Below are 26,950 nucleotides of genomic sequence, written 5' to 3'. Positions count from 1 at the left end.
TGAAGATGAGGTGCATCAGACACTCCTCCTTCATACCGAAGTGCGCTGGCTATCAAGAGGCCAAGTGTTGGTTCGTTTTATTGAACTAAAAGAAAAAATAAAAGAGTTCCTGAAAATGAACAATCAGAAGCTGTTTGACGAAATGACAGATGCATTTCTCATCAGAACGTCATACTTGGCGGATATTTTCAACCTCTATAATGAAACAAACAAGCGCATGCAGAGCGCGGATGCAAATGTGCTGGAATGCAAGGAAATTATTGACGCATTTGTGCATAAAGTGGACTTTAGGAGGAATAAGCTGATGAAACGAGACCTACACCATTTTCCATCACTTCTTAAACAGACCGGGGGAAATTTGCCTGAATCCTTGAGCAAGGAGTTCATACTTCACATGGAACGGCTACAGAAAGAGATGACGTCACGGTTTTCGGATGTTGATGAACATGTCGCTAAATGCGCATGGGTAATGGATCCATTCACTGCGCAGGAGGAGGACGTGGAGTATTTACAAGCGGAGGACGAGCTCTTGGATATCAAGTCTAATTCTCTTCTGAGGAGATTCTTCAATGAACACGGGTACAAACGGTTCTGGCTGGTGAAAGGACCTAACGTCGCACCCAAGCTTGCGCACCATGCTACAACCAGACTCATCCTGCCATTCGCCACAACATACCTGTCCGAGACTGCTTTTAGTTCTCTGGTAACCATCAAAACGAAGGCACGCAACAAGCTGGATGTGCACCATGACTTTCGTATGGCTGTCACGAAAATCATGCCTAATATACAATCTCTAGCCCTGGATATGCAGGCCCAGACTTCACATTAAATAGTCACATTAAAACAATTAAATAAGGGCTTTAATTCAACCAGGAACAAGAGAAAAGGCATGAAAAAACATAACTTACAATATGTAAATATTTATTATGCAGTGGTTATTGTTGTGTTTTAATTGGTGAATGTTTTTAGTTTTTAGAATGCAAAACAAAAAATACATTAATTCTCTGAATAAGTGATATTCATGTTAGTAAATTTTAATTTGCTTCTGTTTGTTCATCAGTTAAAAAGCACAGGCTGAAAACAAAAGTCGGTCATTGTGAACCCTTGCATGTTGTTACACGTTTAAGGTAATAAGTGAAATGGATAGATTTGATATTTACGCTAACAGATTAAAATGTGCTGTTATTTGCTCAACGGGTTTAGGAAAATAAATGGAATCTGTTGTTGGAAAAACTCAGTAGTTGCAAGTTGCAGTTAATTGTTTGCATTCTGGTGTTATTAAAAACTTAAACAACTGACAGTCACATTAAGCTGATGTCTATACTGGTGTATTTGAATGGGGGGGGGGTCATGGGGGTCGTTAAGATTTTTCAGTGTTAAAATAGGGGTCTCTTGAAAAAAAGGTTGGGAACCACTGAGTTAAAGGATTAGTTCACTTTCAAATGAAGATTTCCTGATAATTTATTGTCCTTCTTTCTTCAGTCGAAAAGAAATTAAGGGTTTTTGATGAAAACATTCCAGGATTATTGTCCTTATAGTAGACTTCAATAGACCCCAAACGGTCGCACATGTGCTTCTGAGCCAAGATCCAAATGCACTGTGAACAAACATCAACAAACAACGAGCAATTAGATTTTTACTGTTCGTTTATATTATTCACCTTATTGTAAAGTGTTACAGGTAATGCGTTGGGTACCGTATCATGAACTAGCAATAAACAACAACTTTTTACAGCATTTATTAGGTTCTAGGTTCATGTTCATTACTATATGCAGTTAACTTGAACCAATATTGATAAATTCTAGTTCATGATACCTAAACTAGATGTTAACAAATTTATTTCATTTATTTTAATTTAGTTCACCAATAAAAGAAAAAAATTGTAATCATTTTTACTCACCATCAAGTCATTTTAAACATTTATGAAACATTAAATATATTGGAATATTTTGAAAATTACATCAGTCATTTTTTTTTTCATTACTTCTACAGCATCAATGGGTCCAATCAAAGTCCCTTTAAAGGAAAGTCTGTTCACTCGGCCGCCATATTTGAAACACCTCCGGCAGCTATTTCAGGCATTCAATACCAAGTCCTTTCTATTTGAATGGGGAAATCCTGAAATCTCAAAAACTGCTTGCCAAACTCAAAATTAAATAGCATATTTCAAATAAGCAACAAAATCAGACATGAAGTGCCCCATGAATGTTGTTTCTTATGCTCAAAAAGCATATTTTTCAGGCTATACCAGCCAATGCGCATGTGCAGTCGTAAGCGCAAGTCTCTGGTTTCGATGGGAATCGGAGCTTCTAACGGCAGCTGCAGAGATGCAATGATTTTATCAATCAGCGATTGGCTCTTCTGTTTAGAAGGCGGGACTTATTCCACCATATTGCTTTTTGCAGTTTGTCCCATTTATAAGTAATAGGATTGCACCATCTTTGTATATCTATAGTCTTCGGTCCCATGTTGTTTTAAGCTCCACTCGTTATATGTACAAAAACATTCTTCGAAAGTCATTCTTCAAAATACTTCGTTCCCCTTCCCCAGAAAAAACACACAAATTAAAGAGTGGTACGGAACAGTGACAGGAATAGCTAATTATCTTAAAGCCCTTCTTAATGCATCTTTTTGGAAAATTGGAGGTAAATTGCAGGGTTTGCTTTTATGGGAATAGTGTTTTGACGAAGACACTGACTCATGTTTATACTACGTGTGTGTTTGTATTTTGGATTCATCTCAGCAGATCAGACCACAGTGTTCAAAGCATTGGCGGGTACACCACAGTGACGTGCATTAGACACCATTACTGACGCCTTAGTAATGTCTCGGTTATACTAAAACATCTCTTGGTCAACTTGTGGTCAACCAATATGGGCTTTTAATGGCAGATAACCAATCTAATTAGATATACAGTTTGTAACGTAGACAAAAGTCTGACACCACATTTAAAAAAAAAAAAAATGTAAACGTAACAGTAAACCTAGATTTAAAACAAATGCGTTAAACATGAAGTACTAAGAAATGACAAAGTTCTTGTTTGTTCTTTAATTCTACTTTTCAACCAAATTGATGTACTTCGAATTTATTTGGGGAAAAAATCAGCAGTAAAAAAAGTGAGTTTTAAGCTTTTTCAAATAATTTTTAAATAATTGCTGAATTTAAATGAACAGAATATTCACTGACTACACTTTAGGTGGATACACTAGGTGGATACTGTCCAGTCACTTTTACAACTGTTAAACATGATAATAATATCCCTGAATTTGATTGCACACTTTACTGTCACTTTATTTATTTTAATGTTTATTCAATGTTGGTTTATGTTTTCTTTGTTGTCTTACAGTTAATATATTAAGAACATACATGTGTTGGTTTTCTTTTAAATCTAGCTAATGGACTGCCAAGTGCCACCTGGGGCATACGATAGAAATGCTACAGAAAACATGGCATCTGCTGATAACAGGTAATTTAAACACCTCTAAATGCATTATGTGCAGTTCTATGTATATTGGGCAGTAGAATTAACTTAAATAGATCACATCATGAGAAATGAAATTTTCCTTGATCTTTTGAGAGCAACATACTAACTTAACTAACCTAACTTTCAGAACTCAACAAAAAAAATTATCTATTGAATTACTAAGCTTGTTTAACTGAGACCCTTGGATTTCTGAGATCAGAAACCTGAAAACATTACCATGTGATAGCGACATTTACAGTACAATGTTGCTTATTTGGTGGTTATAAGTTATGGATATCTAAACACTCTCATTTAACAATACAAGTAAAATCATAGAAGGTCAAATCTTGTGCTGTTTCTGACCGTGTGTAGCACCTACCGCTCTGCACACTGGATCACAGCATTTCAAACGATATTCTTTTTTTTTTTTTTTTTAACAATATCCCTGATAATTTCAGTTTGATCTTTACAGATTGAGGAGTGCATATATCATTTTAGCAATGTTATGCCGTTAAAATATCACTAATGAAATGTATATTTTTAGGGGGAACCATCAAAAGGAACATGGGTTACATTTTATTCAGGTGAGTGTAGTTTTTCTAGCATTTTTTTTTTTTTTTTTTTTTTTTGTCTGTATCACATTTCCTGCAACCTACTTTTCTTTCCTGCTTTCTTTATCTTGTTTTTTTTTTTTTTTTTTTTTTTTTTTTTTTGTTTGAGTACCATACATAGTTCTAAGATAAGTTCATGTAATAACAGCCTTGTTTTTTTTAAAGAAAAATGTAGATTAACAAGATACTTGAGTGAGTGGTTTATTGTTTTAGGTGAAAAGACATCTACAGGAAGAACACCAAATAGATAGCCGTACTAAATCTTTGAGCTTTCACAATGTCTTGTGATCATCTGTTACGGCGGTGTTAAGACATGTCAACATTGATATACATTGCCAGATCTTTAGATAAAGCGATTAGAAAGCATCTGAATTGCGTCCAAACAATTGTGTCTGTTGGTGTTACTGTGAGAACATCCTGGATTTGTTGGACCACCACCTACCTTTAGCCTGCTGTCATGCCATCTGGGCTCTGGCGCCGTTTAATGTCAATGTGCCAATGGACCAAACCCTCAGCTTTAGTCGTCTTCCTGCATGTTCAAACCAGTCGGTTTATAAAGCTGTGACAATTATGTTGCACATCGTTGGTTGTCCTCCAATTACTGATACACAGTGGTCCTAAAGTGTTTGGACACTTCAATTGTATGAATTTGTACACTCTTAAAGGGTGAGTTCACCCAAAAATGAAAATTTATGTAATTTAATTTCTCACCCTCATGTCATTCTACACCTGTAAGACCTTCATTCATCTTCAGAACACAAAGTAAGATATTTTTGATGGCCTCTATTGACAGCAAGAAAACTACTAAAGACATATTTGAAACCGTTCATGTGACTGCAGTGGTGCAATCTTAATGTTATGAGGCAACGAGAATACTTTTTGTGCGCCAAAAAAACAAAATAACGACTTTATTCAGCAATATCTAGTGATGGACGATTTCAAAACATTGCTTCATGAAGCTTCGAAGCTTTAAAAATCTTTTGTTTCGAATCAGTGTTTCAGAGCACATATCAAACTGCCAAAGTCACGTGATTTCAGTAAACGAGGCTTCGTTACGTCATAAGTGTTTCGAAATTTCAATAGTTCACCATTGGGGTCATGATTGTGGCAGTTTGATACACGCTCCGAACCACTGATTTAAAACAAAAGATTTGTAAAGCTTCGCAGCTTCATGAAGCAGTGTTTTGAAATCTCCCATCACTAGATATTGTTGAATAAATATTTGTTATTTTGGCACACAAAAAGTATTCTCGTCGCTTCATAACATTAAGTCACATGAAATATGTCTTTAGTAGCTTTCTGGGCATCTGAAAGTGTTAATTATCTTACTGTCAATGGAGGGTTCACTGAGCCATCGGATTTTATTAAAAATATCTTAATTTGTGTTCCGAAGATGAATGAAGACGGAATGAGATGAGGGTGAGAACTTTAATGACAGAATTTTCATTTTTGGGTGAACTAACCCTTTAAAAATAAAGGTTCTTTATTGGCATCTATGGTTCTATGAAGAACCTTTAACATCCATAGAATTTTTCCATTCCACAAAAGGTTCTTTATAGTGGAAAAGTGGTTCTTTTAACAAATTGTTCACTGAAAAGTTCTTTGGGGAACCCAAACTAGTTCTTCTATGACATTCCTTTTAGAACCTTCATTTTTAAAATTGAAACTAACAAACCTTGAAGTGAAATGTAGTGCCTCTGCCTTTAAAATGAACGTCACTTTGTTTATTTAACTGATGCAACAACATTCGTACATTTTTGAGAGTGACTCAAGCGTTCAAATACTTTGAGGTTCAATGAAAGAGTTGATATAGTCACGAACATCCTCTGTTTAAATGTTTCTCTATCAACGTTCAGTCTGTAAAACAGTCTAGTCTAAATAAGATAGAAATCAAGCAATTCAGTTTTCTTTCTCTTTGTCCTTCAAAGGCGTTTATTTATTTTTTAACAAGGAATTTAGGTTTTTGTTAAGCCCAAACCTGATTTGCTGCCATTGTGATGTCACATACACGTTGAATCAGTGTGTCACTGCATGTCATGCGTGAGATCTTACTACTTCATGCGCTCTAACAGTTAGAACATGTTGTACACAGAAGTGACACGTACGCAGTGCATTGTGGTATAAGTGCTTCCCATCTCGTTGATACTGGCAGCTGATTAGAGACAATTTTTTCTTTGAACGTGTTGAAAAGCACAATCCTTTACTCATATGCAGAGCTTTACTGCAGCTTTTTTAGTTAACCACAGTGTTTAAAGCCATCTCTGACAGTTCCGTTTCTATACTGAGCATGTCGCTAATGAATGTATTTTTTATTTTTTTTGGTAAATACATAATTTTGTCTTAGTTTCATATTTAATGGCTTCTTTTAAGGTTCACTCCATAATTTTTTCCTTATTTAAAGTTTTAAAAGTACATACAGAAATGGGGGTCTGTCATTTTGAGATCACATGACCAGTCGAATATTACTCGCTTAATCTTGGTGACTCTCTGTGAGGGTTTTTGGACACTTGTGGAATAAACTAATCTTGGCTGACTGGGAATATAGCATTTCTGTATTGGCTTGAATATCTGAGAAGCAACATAAAACATTACTGAGTACACCATTAACTTTTTCAACTTCAGTAAGTTTAGTTAAGGATTACACTGTTTGAAATGAATGCATTATGAACATTTTATTTGAAAAAACCCTGAAACCCTGAGATCTCTTAAGTACTAGTCAATTTTTATTTTATTTTATTGATTAGTTTGTGCACAACTTATTTTAAATGCTTAATTTCCCCCCCTAACTTTTCAACAAAACCTTTGCTTCAGAGCTTTTGGGCCACAGTTTGAGATTCTAGATAAGATTACTGGTGTTTTGGCATCTCTGGATAAGATGAGATGCGTAGATTGAAATATTTATATCCATAATAACTCCAATCTCATCAGCCATATAATCTCATTATTGTTGTCACCTCTTTAATCAGGTGATGACAAGAAGATTATCTGATGAATTGTTTACTGTTGATTGCCCTTGATTGGACAGATTTTAGTCAATGTTTTTCTGGGACAAACATCATGTGAAGGCTGTAAATCTGTGGAAAGCCTGTTGATCTAAGTCAACTGACTTCCACCGCTCAGATCTTAAAGTCGTTTTCGTCATGGTTTAAGCAAAAGCATGTAGATGTTGTATATACATTAGGTTTACGTTCGTACTGTAAACACATTCTCGTTTTAAATGAGCAGTTAGCCTGCTCATGAACTGGTGTTTATTTTTCAGTTTTGATGAGTGTGTATTTGTGCAATGAGACTCATTTCAGGTTAAATGTTTGCTTTTAGTCTCGTTCCATTGAAGTGGCAGTGTTTATCACATTCAGGAAGTCTGGACAGTCTGTTTCCCATTCTGTTCCTTATCTACTCTGGTGGTAATAAACATCACATCTCTTGGCATGTTGGCAGAGGCATTTTACAGAGCCAAGTGCACAACTTTAAACAGCACAAAGTCCTCTTTCTAAGTTTGGATTGACACATTATCAGCAGTGTTGCAATTAAGGATCATGATGAGGCACGTAATGAAAATCACATCGCCAAAAATAGCACGTCTGCAATGGCACAAGTGCGTTCCAAATCCAGTTGCATTAGCATGAGTAAGCCATGTGTGGCGTAATAACTAAACTGGACTGTTTGTCATGCTGTCAGTAATGCAGGCCATGCATACTGGGGAAAAAAAACCTGGTGTAAAACCAGTTTTAACTCAAAATTGCTAGTAAATTTCACAATTGGCAATTAACACACTGATTTCAAGGTAACACTTTACGATAAGGTTTATTAGTTAACGTTAGTAACACTAATAATGAACTGCACTTATACAGCATTTTTTAATCTTTGTGAATTTTTTTTTAACATTTACTAATACATTATTAAAATCTTGTTAACATTAGTCAATGCACTGAACTAACATGAACAGTAACAGTAAATACAGTAACAAATGTATTGCTCATGGTTAGTTCATTTTGCGTAATACATTAACTGATGTTTAACTAATGAACCTTATTGGAAAGTGTTGCCTAATTAAATGTGAAATTTTGTCACGATTTCATCGATTCGAGTACTCTATTTAAAAAAAAAAATTCTCAAATGCAGTTTACCAGTGTCAAATAACCAGCAAAATACCACAAGTGGCACATTACACGGACGAGAATACATGAACCACATTATTAGACCGTTTTTTTAAGGCTAAGCTATTTAAAAATCTTAAATGATTAGTTCACTTCTGAATGAAAATTTCCTGATAATTTACTCACCCCCATGTCATCCAAGATGTTTATGTCTTTCTTTCATCAGTTGAAAAGAAATGAAGATGAAAACATTCCAGGATTGTAGTGGACTTCAATGGCCTCCAAACGGTTGAAGGTCAAAATGACAGTTTCAGTGCAGCTTCAAAGTGCTTTAAACAATACCAGACGAGGAATAAGGGTCTTATCTAGCGAAACGATCGGTCATTTTCTTAAAAAAAAAAAATGTATATGCTTTATATACACAGATGATTGCCTTGCAAGTGCTTCCACCATTCCGCTTTCCGTATTCTTCAAAAAGCTTCTGCTGTATGTCCTATGCCTTCCCTATTCTACTTACGGAAAAAAAAAACAGAACTGGCACATTTGTTCCGTAAGTTGAATAGGGAAGGCGTAGGACATACAGCAGAAGCTTTTTGAGGAATACGGAAAGCGGAAGCACTTGAAAGGCGATATTTTGTGTTTATAAAGCATATACAATTGTATTTTTTTTTTTTTTTTTTTTTTAAATGGCCGATCGTTTCGCTAGATAAGACCCTTATTCCTCCTCTGGTATCGTTTAAAGCATTTTGAAGCTGCATTGAAACTGTAATTTTGACCATCAACAGTGGAGTCCATTGAAGTCCTCTATATGGAGAATAATCCTGCAATGTTTTCATCAAAAACCTTCATTTCTTTTCGACTGAAAAAAGAAAGACATGTACATCTTGGAAGACATGTGGGTGAGTAAATTATCAGGAAAATTTTATTTGAAAGTGGACTAATCCTTTAATATAACATAGTGTTATTGTGAATTCCCAAAGGCTGCGATTAAATTAAACAAATATATGCGCTGTTGGTTTAATAGTCGGTATGCACTTACAAGCGTATAGGTTTCATACATAGGTGCGTCTCAGTTCGACTCTGTTCACAGTAAATGCTGCTCCACATGTATTGTTTTTATTTACATGTGTGAATCGCGTCTCAAACTTCATCTTTACATATGCTGTGAGTTTGGTTTGCTTATAACATTAATCTGGGAACACATTGTGTTCCATTTCATCACATTGTAAGGTAAATCATTTTCAAACCTACGGACACAGGAGAATAGGCTACATCAGTATGTTTCTAAACATGCAAGGCGATTTCAAAATAAAAGTTTAAACCCTCGATTCGAGTATGCATGTTTTGATGTCCACATATTCTTGTTCAAGAAATAACAGTGGCTGTAGCATTTCTATCACAAAGTAAGATAGAAGAAAGATTAAGTGGACATTTGAATTGAATGTCATTTAGCCAGAATTAAACAAGGATTTGATCTGCTGTAAAGTGTAACAACACAAGGCCCTTGACGCCCTCTTCAGCCATTTTTTTTTTTATAATGCATAATGTACATAAGATGATTGTTTATATTATGTAGCCTATATTATGTATTTTTAGTGTCGTTCTATAAAACCATACTTGCTTTTGATAACTTTATTTCAACCAAATATCATTTCCTCAGTGTTATTATATATGTATTTTAAGTCATTTTTAAAGGTTTAGGCCTTTGCTTGGGTCTGTTTTTTTTTTTTTTTTTTTTTTTTTTTTTTTATTCATCAAAATAATCATTAATGACAGCCCTATTTCCAATAATCTTTGTTTTATTTGCAACTTCCTTTTCACATTGTAGTTAGGGAAAAAGTCACCCCTCTGCTCCAAAAATAGACCCCATCCCACGCCCCAGTGGCGGAAGTGTGTGTTTGTGCGAGTGACCGAGTTGCATGTTTGTCCGGATTAGATCTGTCTGCACCCTTCGCGACCCCTCCTGTGTGATTGATCATTGCCGAAACAGAGGGAAGAGTCCCGGCAATGCTAAAGTGAAATGATTGGGAAGGCATTTCTGCCTGCGTGCTCTGCGTGCTCGGCATGTTCCCTCTGTCTCTCTCTCTCAGCTACAGGGACACAGCTGCGCAGAGAGAAAGGGAGGGGTAGAGAGATAGAAAAGAACATAAAATTAACCACACCCACCTTCAAAGGAACATGGGTGGGGTTTGAGCAGGGCAGACAGCCAATCAGCAGGCAGGGGTTTGTCCTGCAGTGCCGCCCCCTGCCTCCTCCCAGCCTGTAAGTAGACGGGGACAGGCGCAGACAGGGTATTGCTCAACTTAAGAAGCGCACTACCCCCACTCTGGTGTAGTTGGTGTTTATCCTTCGCTCTTTTCTCTGCTAGACGCCTGCCATGAAGATCCAGGAGGCTCTTAGTGGTGCAGAGCCGTGCGACGATGTCCCTCGACTGGACCTTTCTACTCTGACAGACGACAGCAACTGGGCAGGTTAGTGTTTTTTGTTTTTTATATATATTTGTCTCTCTCACTTTGTTGCTGTCTGTCTCTCTGCACATGGGCGGCAGCTGCAAGTCTGCCTTGCCCACATTGTGTCCTCATGCAGTGGATCTTATTAAGTCACTTAACAGAGGAAGAAGATTACAAGCAGTCTGCAATCTGATTTCCTCCTCATGCATTGCATACTGTTGCGTTCAGCCCAGATTTTGCATTGCAAAATCGTGATAGCAAATTTTTTTTTTTTTTTTTTTTTTTGAGTGCATGGTTGTTGTAAATACTGAGGTTTGAGCCACAGCTTCTTCAAAGCCCTGCGATGTCCCATGAGAATTTTGACTCTGATGCTTCTGGGATTTATTGAGTTTGCGCTGGATTCAGCTGCAGTTCTTGCTGTTGCATGTTTTTTTTTTGTTGTTTTTTTCTTTCCCACACTTCTCCTTTGGCCATAATCCTCTGTTTGTAAACAATTGAAAGGCTGTTAATTGCATATTTGTGCTTCTTTGTTTATGTATCATATTCTTTAAGCTAAAATATATATTTTAAAATTTATATAGGTTTTTATTACATTTTTGTATTTAATTTTAATGTGTATTAATGAATCTAGATTATAGTACTTTTTTGTTATGTTCTTTAAGATGAAATGGAATATTGATTTTTGTTTGTATTTTAATGTATAGATTAATTTATAAATATAGATGATAGACTTGCAATACAATATTACAATTACAATATATTTACATTTATATAGGTTTTTATTTAATTTATTTAATTTTAATGTGTATTAATGAATCTAGATTATAGCACTTTTTTGTTATGTTCTTTAAGATGAAATGGAATATTGATTTTTGTTATTTTAATGTATGGATTAATTTATAAATATAGATGATACATACATACATACATACACACACACATATATATATATACATATATATATATATATATATATATATATATATATATATATATATATATATACATAGGTTTTTATTAAATTTTTGTATTTAATTTTAATTAATAAATATAGATTATAGCACTTTTTTTAGTCGTCATATTCTTTAAGATAAAATGGAATGTTGTATTTTGTTTTAAAAAATTTAATTAAATTTTAATGTATAGATTAATTTATAAAAATAGATGACAGACTTTGTGTGTGTGTGTGTATATATATATATATATATATATAATATGTATAGTGTTTTATTTTATTTTTTTTACTTAATTTTAATTTTAGACTGTATATATAATTGGTGTGTATATGTAGTAATAATGTGTAATATGAATATAATGTATATATGTATGAGTTTATTTATTAATGAATTTATTTAATTTAAGATTAATTTGTAAATATAGATATCAATTTTTCATCGATAGATAGATAGATAGATAGATAGATAGATAGATAGATAGATAGATAGATAGATAGATAGATAGATAGATAGATAGATAGATAGATAGATAGATAGATAGATAGATAGATAGATAGATAGATAGATAGATAGATAGATAATTATAGCATTTTTTTGTTTATTGGTTTCATTTATCTTTTTCAACATTCATATTTTACTCTCTATAAGGCCATGTTTTATGCAAGCAGTCCATAGAATCTAAATGAACTTCATTGATCAGATGCATCACAATAAAATGGTTTGGTGCATTTCCACAGCTGCTGCATTTCAGTCAAGTTTACGATGAACAGCATTTGTTGTCTTCAGGGTTTAAATTTGTTTGGGGTGGAGGAGGGTGAGCCTAGCAACAAGCAGACGTTTTGCTCTACAAGTGGAGGACCGTATAGTCATAGCAACTGAGAAGTGAAACAGGAGGAGGTTTAAATCCAGGAGTCTGGGAGCTGTTGCTATGTGCACGTCACGTCTGAGCCTTTAAAACTTATCATGGCTATTCACAACACTCTCCCTTCCTGTTTCCTCTCCTGTTCGTGCAGCATGTGCTAGTTGTTGACTTGTACAAACATGCGCAAACACACCCCTTTTCGCATTGACCTTGGAAATGTTGTAGTGTACAAAATCCTAGATTTCTCCGTTCAAGGCCTGGCACGGATTCACCCGAGGCGGTGAAGTGCACATATATGGAGCTGCCCTGCTGAGAGGGTTGCCATGTTGATTCACAGTTACCCTTTACTTTAATATAGTGTTTAATATTGTGGTCACAGCCTTGGCAGAATCTCTATACTGTATAATGTAGTTGTTCAACGGCACCCTCTAGTGAGAGCTTCAAATGGCTGCTTACAAAATGACACATCTCGGTTGACTGTTAGACTAAGATGGTCAAAATAAATCGCCCTGTGGTTTTGCAAGGTACAGACATTCCTGGGATTGCAACATGATAGTTCCTCCATGTGCTGTCTTGTTTAGGCAGAAAAGTTTTTTTTTTCTTAAGGCATTTTTGGTAGTTTTGGAATATGTATTGTAAAATGCGCTATACTTAAATAGAATTTGGAATTTAAATAATTTTAAGGCCTTTTCATCTTATACACAGATCCTTACAATTAAGTTTGCAGATAAAACTGCAGATAACATGATGAAAAAGACTAGTTTTGAAACAGTATTTATTGTGAAAACCATTTTAAATTAAATAAAATTACTAGTTTTAAGTTGCATATTTCCTAGTTTTATTCTGCAAATCCTAGCTTAGTTTATGCTAAATAGAGCAAATGAATTAGAAAAACATGATGAAAAAGATAATTTCGGAATATTTATTTTTTGAAACGCGCTATACAGATCATTAATTTGAATGGTTTTGTGTACTTTACCTAGTTATATTCTACAAATCCGTGCAATCATGTTTGTTATGCCAAGTGGAACTACTTGATCACAGATAACATGATAATAGATCAGTTTAAGGACAAAATTTATTGTGAAAAGCGCTTTAAAATAAATAAATTCACTGTTTTTTTAGGCAGTCAGTGTCCAGTTGTGCATTATTATCTATTTATGTGCCACAAATCCTAGCAATTTAATTAGTTATGCTAAAAAAAATAACATAATTTATTTTGAAATTAACTATTTTGAGTAGTTCACAGTGCCTGAGTGATGATGAAAAGAGGCAGTTTTATGTGTGGTAAAAACACTATACAAATATAACAAAACAGATCTAATGCTTTGTGCATTCTGCTGTACATAGTTATATTCAATATAATCATAGCAATTATGCTAAGTGGAATAAAATCACAGATGAAAAGAGTAAATGATTATACAAGCTAAAAGTGTTTTGTATCTCTGGAAGCATATGGTTGCTGGAAAGGAGCTCACGCGACTGTAAATATACAGTGGCAATAAAAACAACCTATTGCTCCAGCTCATGGGAGTGGTCAAATGAGTGTTCAGGACTGTATGTAACATTGAGCTGCCAGACCTTTGTCCCACTGAGGCCAGTGCCAAAGCACATTGCGGTGACCCACTGCAGTGCCAAGAGGCAGCTGTTTGCCAGCTGTGATGTCTACAGTCTTATCTATCACTCCCTGCTTTTCTGCCCGTCTTGCTCTCTTGAGTAAAACAGCATTTCCTTGGGTCGTTTTCACAGTTTTCTTCTCTTTCTTTTTGTCTTTCAGATTCTCATTTCTTTAGCGCACCTTTCCTTGATTTCAAAAGCCTTTTAAAATCAAGTCACAATGAGGGTAAGGGCTGAGATCTGCTTTTGTTAACAACTTGACATCCCTTAGCCCCATCTCTCACCAGTGACCTTTAAAAGCTGCATGGAAAACCAATAAAACACCTCAAACTGGCATGTACCAAGCTAGCATCTAACAACCTGCAGCCTTTGAGGACAGGCAAAGTAATATGTGCTTTTATTTATGTTCGCAATAGCCTACTGAGAGACTTTGTGAGTCTTTCAGTGAAAGGCCATCTTGTAGTACATGCTTGGATGTATTATGCCGGCTCAACAAAATGGCTTCAAAATGTGCTGCCATGAGGGAGAGGTCCACCTGACCCATTAGCTCCTCAAGCATGACTGTTAAGCACATGACACAAAAAGTGCACAGAACCTGTGGGAATGTAAGCTCTAACAGATTGGCTGCACAGCATTTTGAATGGCATATTGAACTGTGTGTTTAAGTGAGTGTGCATGTATTGAAATTGTTCTTTGCAATAGCATCCCTGCTAATATTACTGCTAATATTGTGAACATTAAACATGTGATTTGAACATGTGCCAAAAAAAAAAAAAACTCTGAACTTTTGAAACCACATAGCAACTCCTAACCAACCACCTACAACACATTAACAACTGTATAGCAAGTTAGCAACATGTTAAAAAATCACTTAGCAAATGAAAGCAAACTGGCAACAACTCGCATTACCTAAACAACTGCATAGAAATGTGCTAAAAACCACTCAGGACACTTTAGCAAGCAAAGACATTACCTTAGCAACTGCAAAGAAACCACTTAGAACATTTCTGCAACTGGCAGCAAACTAGCAAAGACTCACATTAGCTAGGAAACTGTATAGAAACATGCTAAAAGCACTTTAGCAATCATATAGTTGCTAAACAACCTGGCAAAGACTCACATTACCATATAAACTGCAAAGCAATGTGCACCCCCCCCCCCCAAAAAAAATAAACACCTTTGAAACTACATAGCAACACCCTAGAAACCAGTCACAACCAATCAGAAACTGCATAGCAACATGTGAAAACCAATTAGAACACCTTAGCCCCATAAACTATTGATGAGTATTTTAATGTTCTTTTAGAGTTCAGTAAGAACATCAATAAAAAAAGTTACAGTACCAAACGTGGGCACAAACACATTGTTTTATTTTTGTGTGTCCTCATGAATGTTGAATGAATGAGGGTTTTACCTTCACTTCAATGCTGTAAATATGCTGATATCAACTTTATAACAAAAGATAAGATCGAGTTTGATCCATCATGCACGCCAGTTCCACAGGTCACATTGCAGTCAGCGTTTATCGCAACATTCTTCTTGCTGCATCATTAAATTGCTCTTCTGACCTTACTTTACGGTCACAGCATCTGCATAGTAAATAAACAAAACATTCCCGTATCACAGCATGTGCTCACTGTGTTTGATTAATAATCTTTAGTTAATGATAGTCTTCAGAACACTTTGTCACACTTACTAGTCTACAATATTAAATACACAATACATGTGTGGTTTTTCAAAGGTGATAGTGTACTTCTGTTTATCAAAGTTAAAAACAACTGAGCTGAGTAGTACAAATTTTAGTGGTTTTGACCCGAAATAGCAACAAGGTCAATAGAGTATCAGCTTAGTTAAAATTTAATGTGTACTCAAAAATTTGTTTGGCTGTGACTTATAACAACAAAGACCATCTACTTTGTGGATGTCCTTTTGCCACTTGTTTCCTGTTTGGCTATTTAGTAAGTGACTTGTTAATTCTAGGCACGCTGCTTTGTTATTGTCCCTTAATTTCAATGCTTATGTGTTAACAGAACCAGTGCCGGCCTACTCGTCGTGGCAAAGGGAGAGTATGGACCGCGAGGAAGCTCGTCTGTCTCCCCACGCTGGTGGCAAGCTTATTCGCCAGCTCTTGGAGGAGGATAGTGACCCAATGGTCTCGCCACGTTTCTATGCTTACGGAGACGGTCAGCAGTATCTGGACGACACAGAGGTTCCTCCATCACCACCCAATGCCCACTCATTTGTCAGGTAAAACAAAAACCCTTGTGAGGTCTGGAAGACGAAATACTATGTATTTCAGAGGGTGAAATGAATGATGTTCTTCATACAGTAGGCGAAGAAGTTCTTCGTTAGGCTCCTGCGACGACGACCGGGAAGAGTTGACCTCTGCTCAGCTTTCAAAGCGGATCCACGTACTCAAGAAGAAGATCCGGAGGTTTGAGGAGAAGTTCGAGGATGAGCGCAAATACAGGGTGAGCCTTAGAGATGCCTAAACAGTAAAACGTTATATCTGATTGGATGAGTCATTTTTAAATCTGTTGGAACAACTAAAAATCAGACACTGAAAAACCAATCTCATTATAATCAATGAAGCAGTGATTCTCAATGCACCATTTTTATGATGTAATTGACCAGTGCAAAATGTATTTAGCTCTATTTGCTACAAACATTGAGTCTAGTGTTTTCTCGACAGCCTTCACACGGTGACAAAGCTGCCAATCCAGAGGTTCTGCGCTGGATGAATGAACTGGCCAAGATGCGCAAAGACTTGAAAGGTATGAATGCCTCTGCAAGTGAAAACAATTACTGTTATGAAAGTGGTTTGTATCATGTAAGCCATGTTAATCCAATCTTCATGATGTTTGGTTCAAACAAAATGTTTTGGGTATAATTTCTCACTAACCTTTGTGGGTTGGGCCTACCAGGAAAACAACATCTGATCTAATCTGCTCTGCTCATGGCTTGCAAAGTTCTTATAAACAAGTAGCTCCATGTTCTGGCTTTACATCACAGATCACAAGTTGCTAAAGTCAGAAGAGGATTTGACGCCCATCCCCCGCCAGCGTAGCAACACGCTTCCCAAGAGCTTTGGGTCTCAGCTGGAGAAGAAAACTCCTGAGACCAAAGCCCCCAAACCCCCTGTGGAGAGCACACTGGATGCAGTCATGAACAAACTGCAGGAGAAACGCAAGGAGGCTGGCCGACCTGAGGACATTAAGGTGCGATTTTAAGGGTTTCTTTTTCCAATTTTGACCTTTTTTTATTATAAACAAATGCTTGAATCTTTAAAATTTCATTCTCTGTTCTTCATTAGGACATGACCCGTGAGCAGATTGGAGCAGAAAAAGTGGCCCTTCAGAAAGCTCTTCTATATTATGAGAACATCCATGGGAGACCAGTAAGTATACAGTTTTTCAAAAGATACTTATTATCTACATCGGCTGAGGTTGATTTTAATGTCTGTCTTCTTGTCACTCATTCTAGATCACCAAGAATGAGAGGCAGGTCATGAAGCCTCTATACGACCGGTACAGACTCGTCAAACAGATCCTCTGCAGAGCTTCCGCCATTCCAGTCATTGTAAGTTCTGTTTTTCCACCGTTTTTCTTTTCTTCTTAACCATGTTTCACTTTTCCCTTCCCATTGCATGCTTCTGTCCCAACTCTGTTTCTCCATTTACTGGAGAAATCTCTCATCTAGGAGTTCATGTACAACAGGAGTGTCCAATCCTGCTCTTGGAGGGCCAGTGTCCTTCAGAGTTTAGGCTGTTGCAACTTCATTATTTTGCCTATAAGATACCTCACTAAGGCCCTGTTTACACCTAGTATTATGACACATTTTGTTTGATCAGATCACAAGTGGACGACGCTAAGTACAGGTGTAAACAGGGTGTAAAATTTTGAGCTTGTCCACTTTCGACCACTTCCAGAGGTAGCCGAAAATGCATTAGACGGGATTGCTTTCGTAGTGTAGGCGCTCATTCGGTCGGATGTGTTCGAACAACCACAAAACAACGCCTACTCGCCACCTACTGACCTAACGCATAAACATAAATGAGAAGCGCACTAGCCAGATGTGATTTAAACTTAAACTTAGTTGGCTAAAGACCCAATTTTGGTTTGAAGACAAATGTACCAAGCACAATGTTCTCTTGCCATTCCTTATTTCTAACAAGCACTCGCCACTTTCGGCTGGTATTGCGGCTATCAGAGCAGAAACGAAAGCTGCTGCTCTTCGTATGTTTTTGTTTTGTCCATTAGATCGAAAGATCTGAGCCCATACATTTACCTGCCCATAGACCCTCCCTTCAAGGAAAACAGGACAGAATTGGTTGAAAGTGGACAAAAGAGATGGATTAAAACACCAGGTGTAAATGGAAATGTGTCTCCATCGTCTACTTGATCTGATCGGCCAAAACACATCTTAATACGAGGTGTAAACAGGACCTATAGCCAAATTACCAGTATGCCATGGAGCAAGATGGCTGACTAAGCATAAATATATACAGTATTCACAAATATTAGGTCAAATAACAAGTTTAATTTGATTAATGTGCTCTTGCTTAGAGTATGGTTAGCTTAGCAAAATGCTAACATTGAAGTGTATTTAAACCATTACGAGTCGAGTGTCCTGCATTGGGCGCCATATATTAGCTGTGCAAAGTTGCTGCCTATGTAGACTGTTCCAAATCGGCCACTTGTGAGGTTCATGACAGTTCGTTTGCTGACCATGTAGGCATTTGGCAGCGAGGCAGCTTATTAGGTTTTGGAATAAAGCTAATACTTATCCGGGCCATGCTAGCAGAAATGCTTAAGCTACTGTTGTTGTATTAAAGGATAGCTAGCTGCTATTTCTACTTTACTCTTGATCTAAACGGTATGGATAAATCTCCACGGTATTAGTAGAGGAAATAGCATTAGCAGTAGCACAATATAAGCATTTAGCTGCAGTATTGATGCAATGGCAGTGCTGGGGCTTTTTATCACCTATAAGCCCGTCTTTAACAAGAGCTCAAGAGTAGCTCACTGAGGTCACATCCTGTAGCTGGATATTTGCAACAGTATTCCTTATAATTCCTAAGTCTCTTACACACATACTCTAAAAACATTAAACCACAACCCTGGGCACATTCCCACACCACAGGAAGCGTTTTTTCCCCACTTAATACAGTATGATATGCGTGTGAAATACACCCTAAGTGCATGCAAATATTACATTGGTATGTTCTGAAAACATCTGGCTTATGTAGCACAAAATGGATATTACTATTATATAATACTCTAAAGCCTGATTATACATGTTTGAATTGAATTGTCTTTTAGCTTTAGCTTCTCCATTTTTGAGTCAAAGATAAGGTTCTCTAGTTACATTTTCTGTTAGCATCAGTTAAACCGTGGGTTCCCAATTTGGTGAATATGCCCTAAGACAATTACTTGAAGAGCCATCTTCAGATTTCAAGGTTTATTTAATGTGAATCTTATAGTCCATTAGTGGAGTTAGTCCTGCCCTGAAGTGGGCTTATGTGAAGGTAGTTTACCGGGTTGTAATGTCACTATTAACACCCACCACAGGGCTCGCCTTCCAGCAAGCGCAGAGGCCCCCTGCTGCAGCCCATTATCGAGGGTGTACCAGCCCTGTTCTTCAGCGACACAAAGGTGAAGAGCTGTTACTGCTCAATCAACCAGTGATTCGGCTGACCCACCTCCTCCCCCCCACTAGTTTCCTCATTAACCTAATCATGAATCAGTAACTGCATGGGCACATACTTGGGAGTGCTGTGAGATTCGACTCCTGCTGATTCCATTGCCGTTTGATCATCCCTGTTGGGTTTTGGCACCAGGGATGTGAAAACTTGAATTGGTGACTCAAATGTAAAGCAGTGCATTAAATACTCCAACTGAAATGAAAATTATTTATTGCACTGTTAAAGCACTGATGCTTTTCATTTGTACTAACACTTGTCACTACACAGGCTTGATGCACAATGATTCCTAAATGATTCCCATTTAGTTTTGCCTTCCAAATCAATGTTTCAGGCATGATACTGCTTAGTCATGGTAGTGTAAACCCTCAGGGTTGATCTAACCAGCGCCATCTGCTCTTTTCCAGGAGGAGGAGGATGGCTCGGACGACGACAGTGACACCAGGACACAGTTCACGGTCACGGTTAAGCCAGAGCTGAGCATGCTGGGACTTCTTGACCAGCTGGATGAGGACACAGATGGTTTCATCTCACCTGTTGATGAACTATCACCCTCCAAGAACACCATGGACATGAGATTGTCCAATTTGCATGCTGCTACCATGTAAGTACTCGGTTTAGAGTAGAAACGTATGTCTTAGGGCGCTGACACGCAAGATAAGGCTTGTTTTGAGATCCATTTTGAGGATTGGAAAGAGTCAGACCAGACCTCTAATGGCCAGGTCTGTCTCTCCCGAAAATAGGAACTAACCCAGGCTGGGTTTCTCAAAAACATAGTAAACCAAAAGATATTGTAGAGACCATTAGTGCCAGTGGTCTCTACAGTCTACTTACAATTAGTTTACCAGGGCTGCATTTTCCAAAAGCACCATAAATGTATAATTACTAAAAGAATGCAGATTTAAAAAAGCAAGTTGTCAATGTTCAATGCATCGTAGTTAAAATATTGTCAACTATTGGTTGTGTGATGCATTTGCCTTTACATCCTTGCTACATATCATCTCTATTGAAGTCAATGAATAGGCGTGTTTTCTGACACAACAAACTAGTGTGTAAGCGCCCTTAAAGACCTTTTACCTTTTTTCTCATATTCATAATTCATCTTGTGGAACTCCAAAGCCAGATATGTACAAATGGCTAAAAGTAATTTGTACATTTTAAAAAAGCTAATTGTTTAGTAATATTTACCAACTATTGAAACAGCAAATTATTGCATTGTTGCTGCGGTGGGTCAAAAGAATATTAAAACTTTCCACTCCCTCCTAACCAAACACACAGGCAGGAACTTGTGGAGCAACTCCAGGAAGCCCGTGAGGAAAAGAAAAGAATCCGCCAAAACCTCCGCGAATTTGAGGATGAGTTCTTCAAACAGAACGGCAGGTAAAGAAAACTTCCACAATACAAATACAAAGTGACCATGTTTGTATTGAAAATGTTCATAAACTCTCTACAGAGAGAAACAGAATCTTATTATTGAATGCTCTACATTTGCTGTTCCCATAGAAACGTGCAAAAGGAAGATCGCTCACCCTTGGCTGGGGAATACAATGAATACAAGCATATTAAAGCCAAGTTAAGGCTGTTGGAAGTGCTCATCAGTAAAAGAGACTCCTCCAAGTTCATCTAGTGCTCAGCTAAGACTTACTCCACTAGCCAAACAAGGACCAGCCACTGCTATCCAAAGAAATACAGTGGGTACAAAGACATGTTTCTCTTGGAGACGTTTTCCAGGAACATTTGGCTTTGAAGGACACCAAGACATGCCTGGTTCACCAATAGCAGATGTACAGTTCCGTTCGTTTCACCGTAGAGTGATAAGGACTCGTGTTCTGCTTTTGACTTCTGATTATTTTGCAGTCTGCTATGAGACCGTGGATTTCAGAACGCAATCAGGTTACTTGCGAATCTCTGATCCCAATTCCCTTGAGGTCCAGAAGAATGTTTCTGATATATTTTGTGTTGTGTTATACGACAATTCGTATTGGTTTTTAAGATCGTTTTTTCTATATTAATATCGCTGTAATATAGAAACAACTGTGTTTTCACAATCAGGCACAAGCTTTGAAGAACATTGAGCTATTGCGTCTTAAATTGCCTATGTATATACTTAGAGATGAGGAGAGTTTATCATTATAGGAACTTTTAGTATTTGATGAATTGAAGAAAGTAACCAATTAATGGAAGGAAGGCTCTCTGTATATTATTTTTTGTTATTTACTGGTGCCATAATTCATGCAAATGGCTTTATTTAGAATATTAATGCTTTTGAGAAAATGCATCATCTGCATTTGTTCAGTGTTTATCTAATTTCTCTCCCCTCCATCTCTGAAGCTGTAATCTTTAAGGCCATTGACTAAGCTAGAATTTACTCAAGTCAGTAATTTTCTTTACGAAAGATAAAAAGTGCAAATGAACAACCAAAAAAAAAAAAAAAAGGAAAAAAAATCTCGTTATGCTGTAATGGTGTAGAAACGCACAAACCAAGGTACTATAAACCAGCTTTCATTGTGCTTTTTTTGTGTGTGTATATTTTTGTACTAAATAGTCTCCAGTGTCTAACTCACTGAAACTATGAAACTCACTGTTTAACAGTGATGTGGGTGGATCAAATCCCCTCAACACATCTCTATTGTTAGCCAGCAATAGAAAGCAAACCTATGGGGCCTCACTGAGCGTTTGCGCCTGGTGAACGTGGATACAAACCGACTGAATACGTCACCCACTTCTCTTATTCTCCAGATTGGAAAATTGTAGCGTGAATTTTGTTTTTACTGAACGTGACAAGAATGATGGATAAAGATGATGAATACTGTGTGTACATTTTAGTACATGATTGTATTTGTATTTTGTACATATGATATAAAACCAAAATATTTTTTCTGACTATGCTGGTGTTGGGTGTTCATTTCAGAGTCATTAAGTGCAAGAAAACGCTTGAGGTGAAATAATTTTATTGTTTTGGAAAAAAATAGATAAAACAATATATTCCATTTGAAAGCTATAAAAGTAAATATACTTTACTAAAATAACAATGCATCAGTAGCCACTAAGAAGCCCTTGTTTGCATACATTGACAGAAAGGAATAGGTTGGATAGAAACACACTTCTTTATATGGCCTTCCATCATATACAAACAAATACATCTCATGCAGCTAGATGCAAAACATCACCGTGGTCTCAACAGTCCCTTATCATCCCCCATCTCAAGAAACCACCGAGGAACTCTGGTCCATTTTTAATTGCAACCCAACATCAGAAAGAAAATGTGAGTAGAAAACCTAATTTTACAGCATATGACCTTCCTGTGAAACAAGAAGGAGTAAATTGAAAGCGGCAATGGACTGACTGGAAGAACACAGCTGTTAGAATATTCACATTTGCTGGATTAAAACGTAATTAAAATCCCATAACTAGTACACGTCATACATCAACCAGTAGTTATTGCTGGATCACATCCTCAGTTGAACCCCATAGCATCCTAAGAGAAATCTGATTTAGTTAATTTAAATATTTCCGAAAAGCAGCTGGGCATGACATGCTCATGCATGCCTATCTTTAATAAGAGACACTTTTATACTGATTACTTTCTACTGTACATAAAAGGAAAACCGCTGGAATGGATACAGGAGGTGCGAAAATGCTTAACTTCCGATTTGAGCATGAGCTGAAAGGGTAAAGCTCAGAAACAAAAGGGGTTACTCAAGTTAAACTCTTTTAATGTATTGGGCCTTTAATGGTGTACTGTGCTGATGGGGCTGTGTTATCGCTACCATCCTGAACCCGGACGAGCCCCCAATTTAGAGGGTTGTGATGGATCTGTTCTATATTGAGCTTTTGGTGGGCATTTCATATGCTTAGACTAGTAAATATGTTCCAAATTTGTTTCCTTCCTTAAAGTCAAAACGGCAAAATAACACGGCCTAGACAAGAGCAACCTATCGGTTTTGAAATCCGATTCAAAAACAATTATATTCAGAAAAAAAAATATAAAGAAAGTCAAGTCTTTAATTTATTTTGCCAACTACTCAACTAATCCCAATCTTATAATTTATTTTTGTCATTTAAAAAATATAAATTTTAGAAAAAAACAAAACAAAAGTGCACATCTCAAGATGCAACCAAATAAGCAAGTCAAGAATCAAGTCTGTAAAAATAGGAAAATTATAGATTTACTCGCATGAGATTCTGGACGTGCTCTTCTGTGGTAAAATAAATGCGAGAGCAGCGTTCGTTTCCATTTCTCCACAGGTTTAAAGTGCAGTGCCAGCATACAGACAGCCACCTCCGTAGTTCCTGCTCAGACCAGACTGAATCCTTCGTACTGCTCCACGGCTTGTGTGAGCCGGTGCCGCAGGGTCTCTTTGGTCTGGTAGCAGGGCATGTCCAGCATGTTATAGCAGGTGTGAGCCACAGGAAGGTAGTGCTCTTCCGCAGCAGTGGACTGGATGACGATGCGTAGACTGGCCATGCCGTGGATGGGGATGCGGTCACTGCCGGTCAAGAACACTGTGGGAGCACATAAACAACACTTGTTTTGTCTGCGTTCTGAAGGCGCTGTCACATTAGCGAAAGAAGATCCAGCACCGCTCACACAGGAGTTATTTTTAAACCAAGTAGCATTCAACAAAACTTGAAGCTAGTTTGAAAAAGATAATGTTTCTCCTTTACTTGAAACGCCAAACTCTTCTCCGCAAGTTGGATGATGGCAGATCAAAGGAGCGCAAAATATAGTATAAAGGTGCATAAATATATAGATTTGTGATTTTCACTTTTGGTTTGAATAGGCTTTCCATTCAGACTGTTTATATTATACAGTCAAACCAAAAATAGACATTTTTGATATATTTTTACTAGTAGGTGCAGGACACTATAGTTCATTTACGCAAGTGAGGATAGCAAAATAAAGTAAACTGTGACATATTATCGCCAAAAATTCTTCATACAGTGGACTACCAGTAAAACTGACTACCAAAAATTATTCAGACACTTTGACCTGACCATGTTTTACTCAAGTGTTATCTGACATAATTAAGATCTTGTCATATTTTATAACCATTTTTTTTAAACTATAGTAAATAAACTGTATTAATGAATGACATGTTCAAGGTGGCTGCATAAATTTTGGTGTGACTCTACATTCAGTAGCACAAACCATTACGCAGTTGTCTCTCACTTACATAAGAACTGCTTTTTTTTCTCTAAGGGAAACTCATGAAACACCTCCCAAAACATCTTAACTGTTGGGTGGGATGCAGAGAACTCGCCCTTGTAGGAGGCATTCTGGGAGGAAAAAGAAGAGATACAAAGTCATGAAAAAACACAAGGCATCAATATGAATGTTGAGTTAGTGTGTGTTAAAAATTTGGAGCACCGCTCTGTGTCCCACCTTCTCCATCTCCTCCCAGTTGTAGTTGTTGTTGCCCACCACCATGGCCATAAGCTCAGAGGGCTGGAAGAGAGAGAGAATCTCCCCACCACAGACCTTCAGGAAACCGCTGGAGAAGGCCGAATACAGCTCCTGTACGGCGTCACTGAATACATACTGCAGATACGCCTGAACAAACTCTTTCCTGAGAGAGGAACATACAAAAACAAGACATTTTTCTTAACACAATTTATATTATATATATATATATACATACAAACACATACACACAGTGCTGCTTCATGAACCACTTGCAGAATCTGTTTAAATGTGAATAATTTTAATAAGAGAGATCATACAAAATGTGACATTTTTTTTTTTTTATTTAGTACTGTCCTGAGTAAGATATTTTACATAAAATATGTTTACATATAATCCACAAGACAAAAAAATAGCTGAATTTATAAAAATGGATCAGAGAATCATTCAGTCACTGCTGGGAAGGGTTCAAATATGCAAAATATGCTTGAAATCTGAAGAATTTTTGGGACCTGGAGGATTTTTCTGAAGAATATTGGGCTGTTTAACTGCTCAGGACAAACAAAAGACTCATGAACAACATCACAAAACAAAAAAACAGTCATAGATCATCCAGGTAACCACACACAGTATAACGAACCAAAGGTTCTCAAAAGAATTGGGTCATATTTATAAAACTTTTTTTATGTTTTTTTTTTATTTTTACATTTAAAAAAATGACATGCATTTTTGTTAAAATTATTCACATTTAAACAGATTCTGCAAGGGGTTCACAAACTTTTAAGCATATTTTATATTATATATATATATATATATGGCACAGTTGTTTGGTTAATAAAATATGCTTAATTTTCTAGTAAAATAAAATACAAAATGTTTATGGGAAATATATATATATATATATTACTATTTAAATGTAGTTATACATCATGGTAGCATTTGCTGTTTTCATTTTGATTAATTTTTTTTTTTTTTTAATGATGGTATTACAGTAATTTTTATTTAAAAAAGATGATTGTTATATAATGAAAAATATGTACTATCTAATGAGAAACTAAAGTAATGAGAATATAATCACATGGATCAAAGAGATCAAAAACTAAACTATCTGACCACATTGCTGAATTGTCTTAACAAAAAAAACATGTTGTGGGCTTAAAATAGCCTGTATTTTCATTATGCATAATATAATCTCTCATTTCCTTCTTTTGATTTCCTTGTGACATGTTCTTGACAGTGCTAGTTGCCGAGATGAATTTACCAGTTAGTTAATATCAGCAATGATTCTACTGTACATGTAGAAAATGTGTAGAAAGGGAATATTTGCTTGTCAACAGTTTGTAAAATCTTCCCTTGAGGATTTAAATGCACTCACGTACCAGACCGAGTGAATTACGATTGAAATTCTGAGCTGAGCTAACGGCCTGTAATCTCTTCAGGAGGTCATATAGCAGCGTCAGGTTTGCTGAAGAATGTGATCTGTGTGTGTGTGTGTGGAACGGGCCTTGATCTGAGCTCAAGATAACTGGCCCTCTGCCTAATCTCACCATCAGACAGCAGGACGCACACACATATGCAAACAAAACATGCACAATTCAAACAAACACGTTCACCATTTTCTTTTCATACAATCTCCACTTATTGTTTTATTTGAAATTTGCCCTTGAATGCAGCAACAATTCTACATACATCACAAATGTGTGTGCATTTACATGTTTTTTTGGGGTTTGGGTTGGATTTGCATTGATGCTGTCCCATCTGTTCCTGCAGCTTCTGAAACTGTGCAATT

At 36.7% G+C, this 26,950-nt stretch overlaps 2 protein-coding genes and 1 long non-coding RNA gene across 10 annotated transcripts in view; 1 reads left to right on the top strand and 2 right to left on the bottom strand.

The window, feature by feature from the left end:
* Positions 1–21,399, top strand: part of fam13a (family with sequence similarity 13 member A) — a 64,233-nt gene extending 42,834 nt beyond the window's left edge. For 4 of the 7 annotated variants that reach the window (XM_067405402.1, XM_067405403.1, XM_067405401.1 and 1 more), the window contains 14 exons: positions 3,393–3,466; positions 4,008–4,047; positions 10,540–10,642; positions 14,217–14,282; positions 16,087–16,303; positions 16,386–16,527; positions 16,749–16,830; positions 17,069–17,274; positions 17,370–17,453; positions 17,540–17,635; positions 19,627–19,710; positions 20,165–20,361; positions 21,036–21,137; positions 21,261–21,399. In XM_067405402.1, the coding sequence (XP_067261503.1) occupies positions 3,393–3,466; positions 4,008–4,047; positions 10,540–10,642; positions 14,217–14,282; positions 16,087–16,303; positions 16,386–16,527; positions 16,749–16,830; positions 17,069–17,274; positions 17,370–17,453; positions 17,540–17,635; positions 19,627–19,710; positions 20,165–20,361; positions 21,036–21,137; positions 21,261–21,384 (1,617 nt within the window). In that variant the 3' untranslated portion in view covers positions 21,385–21,399. The remainder of the gene's footprint in view (positions 1–3,392; positions 3,467–4,007; positions 4,048–10,539; positions 10,643–14,216; positions 14,283–16,086; positions 16,304–16,385; positions 16,528–16,748; positions 16,831–17,068; positions 17,275–17,369; positions 17,454–17,539; positions 17,636–19,626; positions 19,711–20,164; positions 20,362–21,035; positions 21,138–21,260) is intronic. The other 3 variants (XM_067405405.1, XM_067405404.1, XM_067405407.1) reach the window with 3 other exon arrangements.
* On the bottom strand, positions 248–10,473 carry LOC137033201 (uncharacterized). The gene is made up of 3 exons (XR_010896831.1): positions 10,338–10,473; positions 4,517–4,603; positions 248–1,597 (listed from the first exon to the last, which is right to left on the bottom strand). It is a non-coding gene; the product is annotated as an uncharacterized lncRNA (long non-coding RNA).
* Positions 21,400–22,693: 1,294 nt separating the features above from the next.
* The window catches only part of herc3 (HECT and RLD domain containing E3 ubiquitin protein ligase 3), a 33,636-nt gene continuing 29,379 nt past the window's right edge, over positions 22,694–26,950 (bottom strand). Inside the window, exons 23-25 of one of the 2 annotated variants that reach the window (XM_067405408.1) lie at positions 25,144–25,327; positions 24,935–25,037; positions 22,694–24,263 (exon numbers count right to left, since the gene is read on the bottom strand). In XM_067405408.1, the coding sequence (XP_067261509.1) occupies positions 24,055–24,263; positions 24,935–25,037; positions 25,144–25,327 (496 nt within the window). In that variant the 3' untranslated portion in view covers positions 22,694–24,054. The remainder of the gene's footprint in view (positions 24,264–24,934; positions 25,038–25,143; positions 25,328–26,950) is intronic. The other variant, XM_067405409.1, reaches the window with a different exon arrangement.

Source organism: Chanodichthys erythropterus, chromosome 12, assembly GCF_024489055.1.
Source record: "Chanodichthys erythropterus isolate Z2021 chromosome 12, ASM2448905v1, whole genome shotgun sequence".
Lineage (NCBI taxonomy): Eukaryota > Metazoa > Chordata > Actinopteri > Cypriniformes > Xenocyprididae > Chanodichthys > Chanodichthys erythropterus.
Note: the sequence above shows the minus strand (reverse complement) of the source record. Positions and strands in the feature narration are given on the sequence as shown.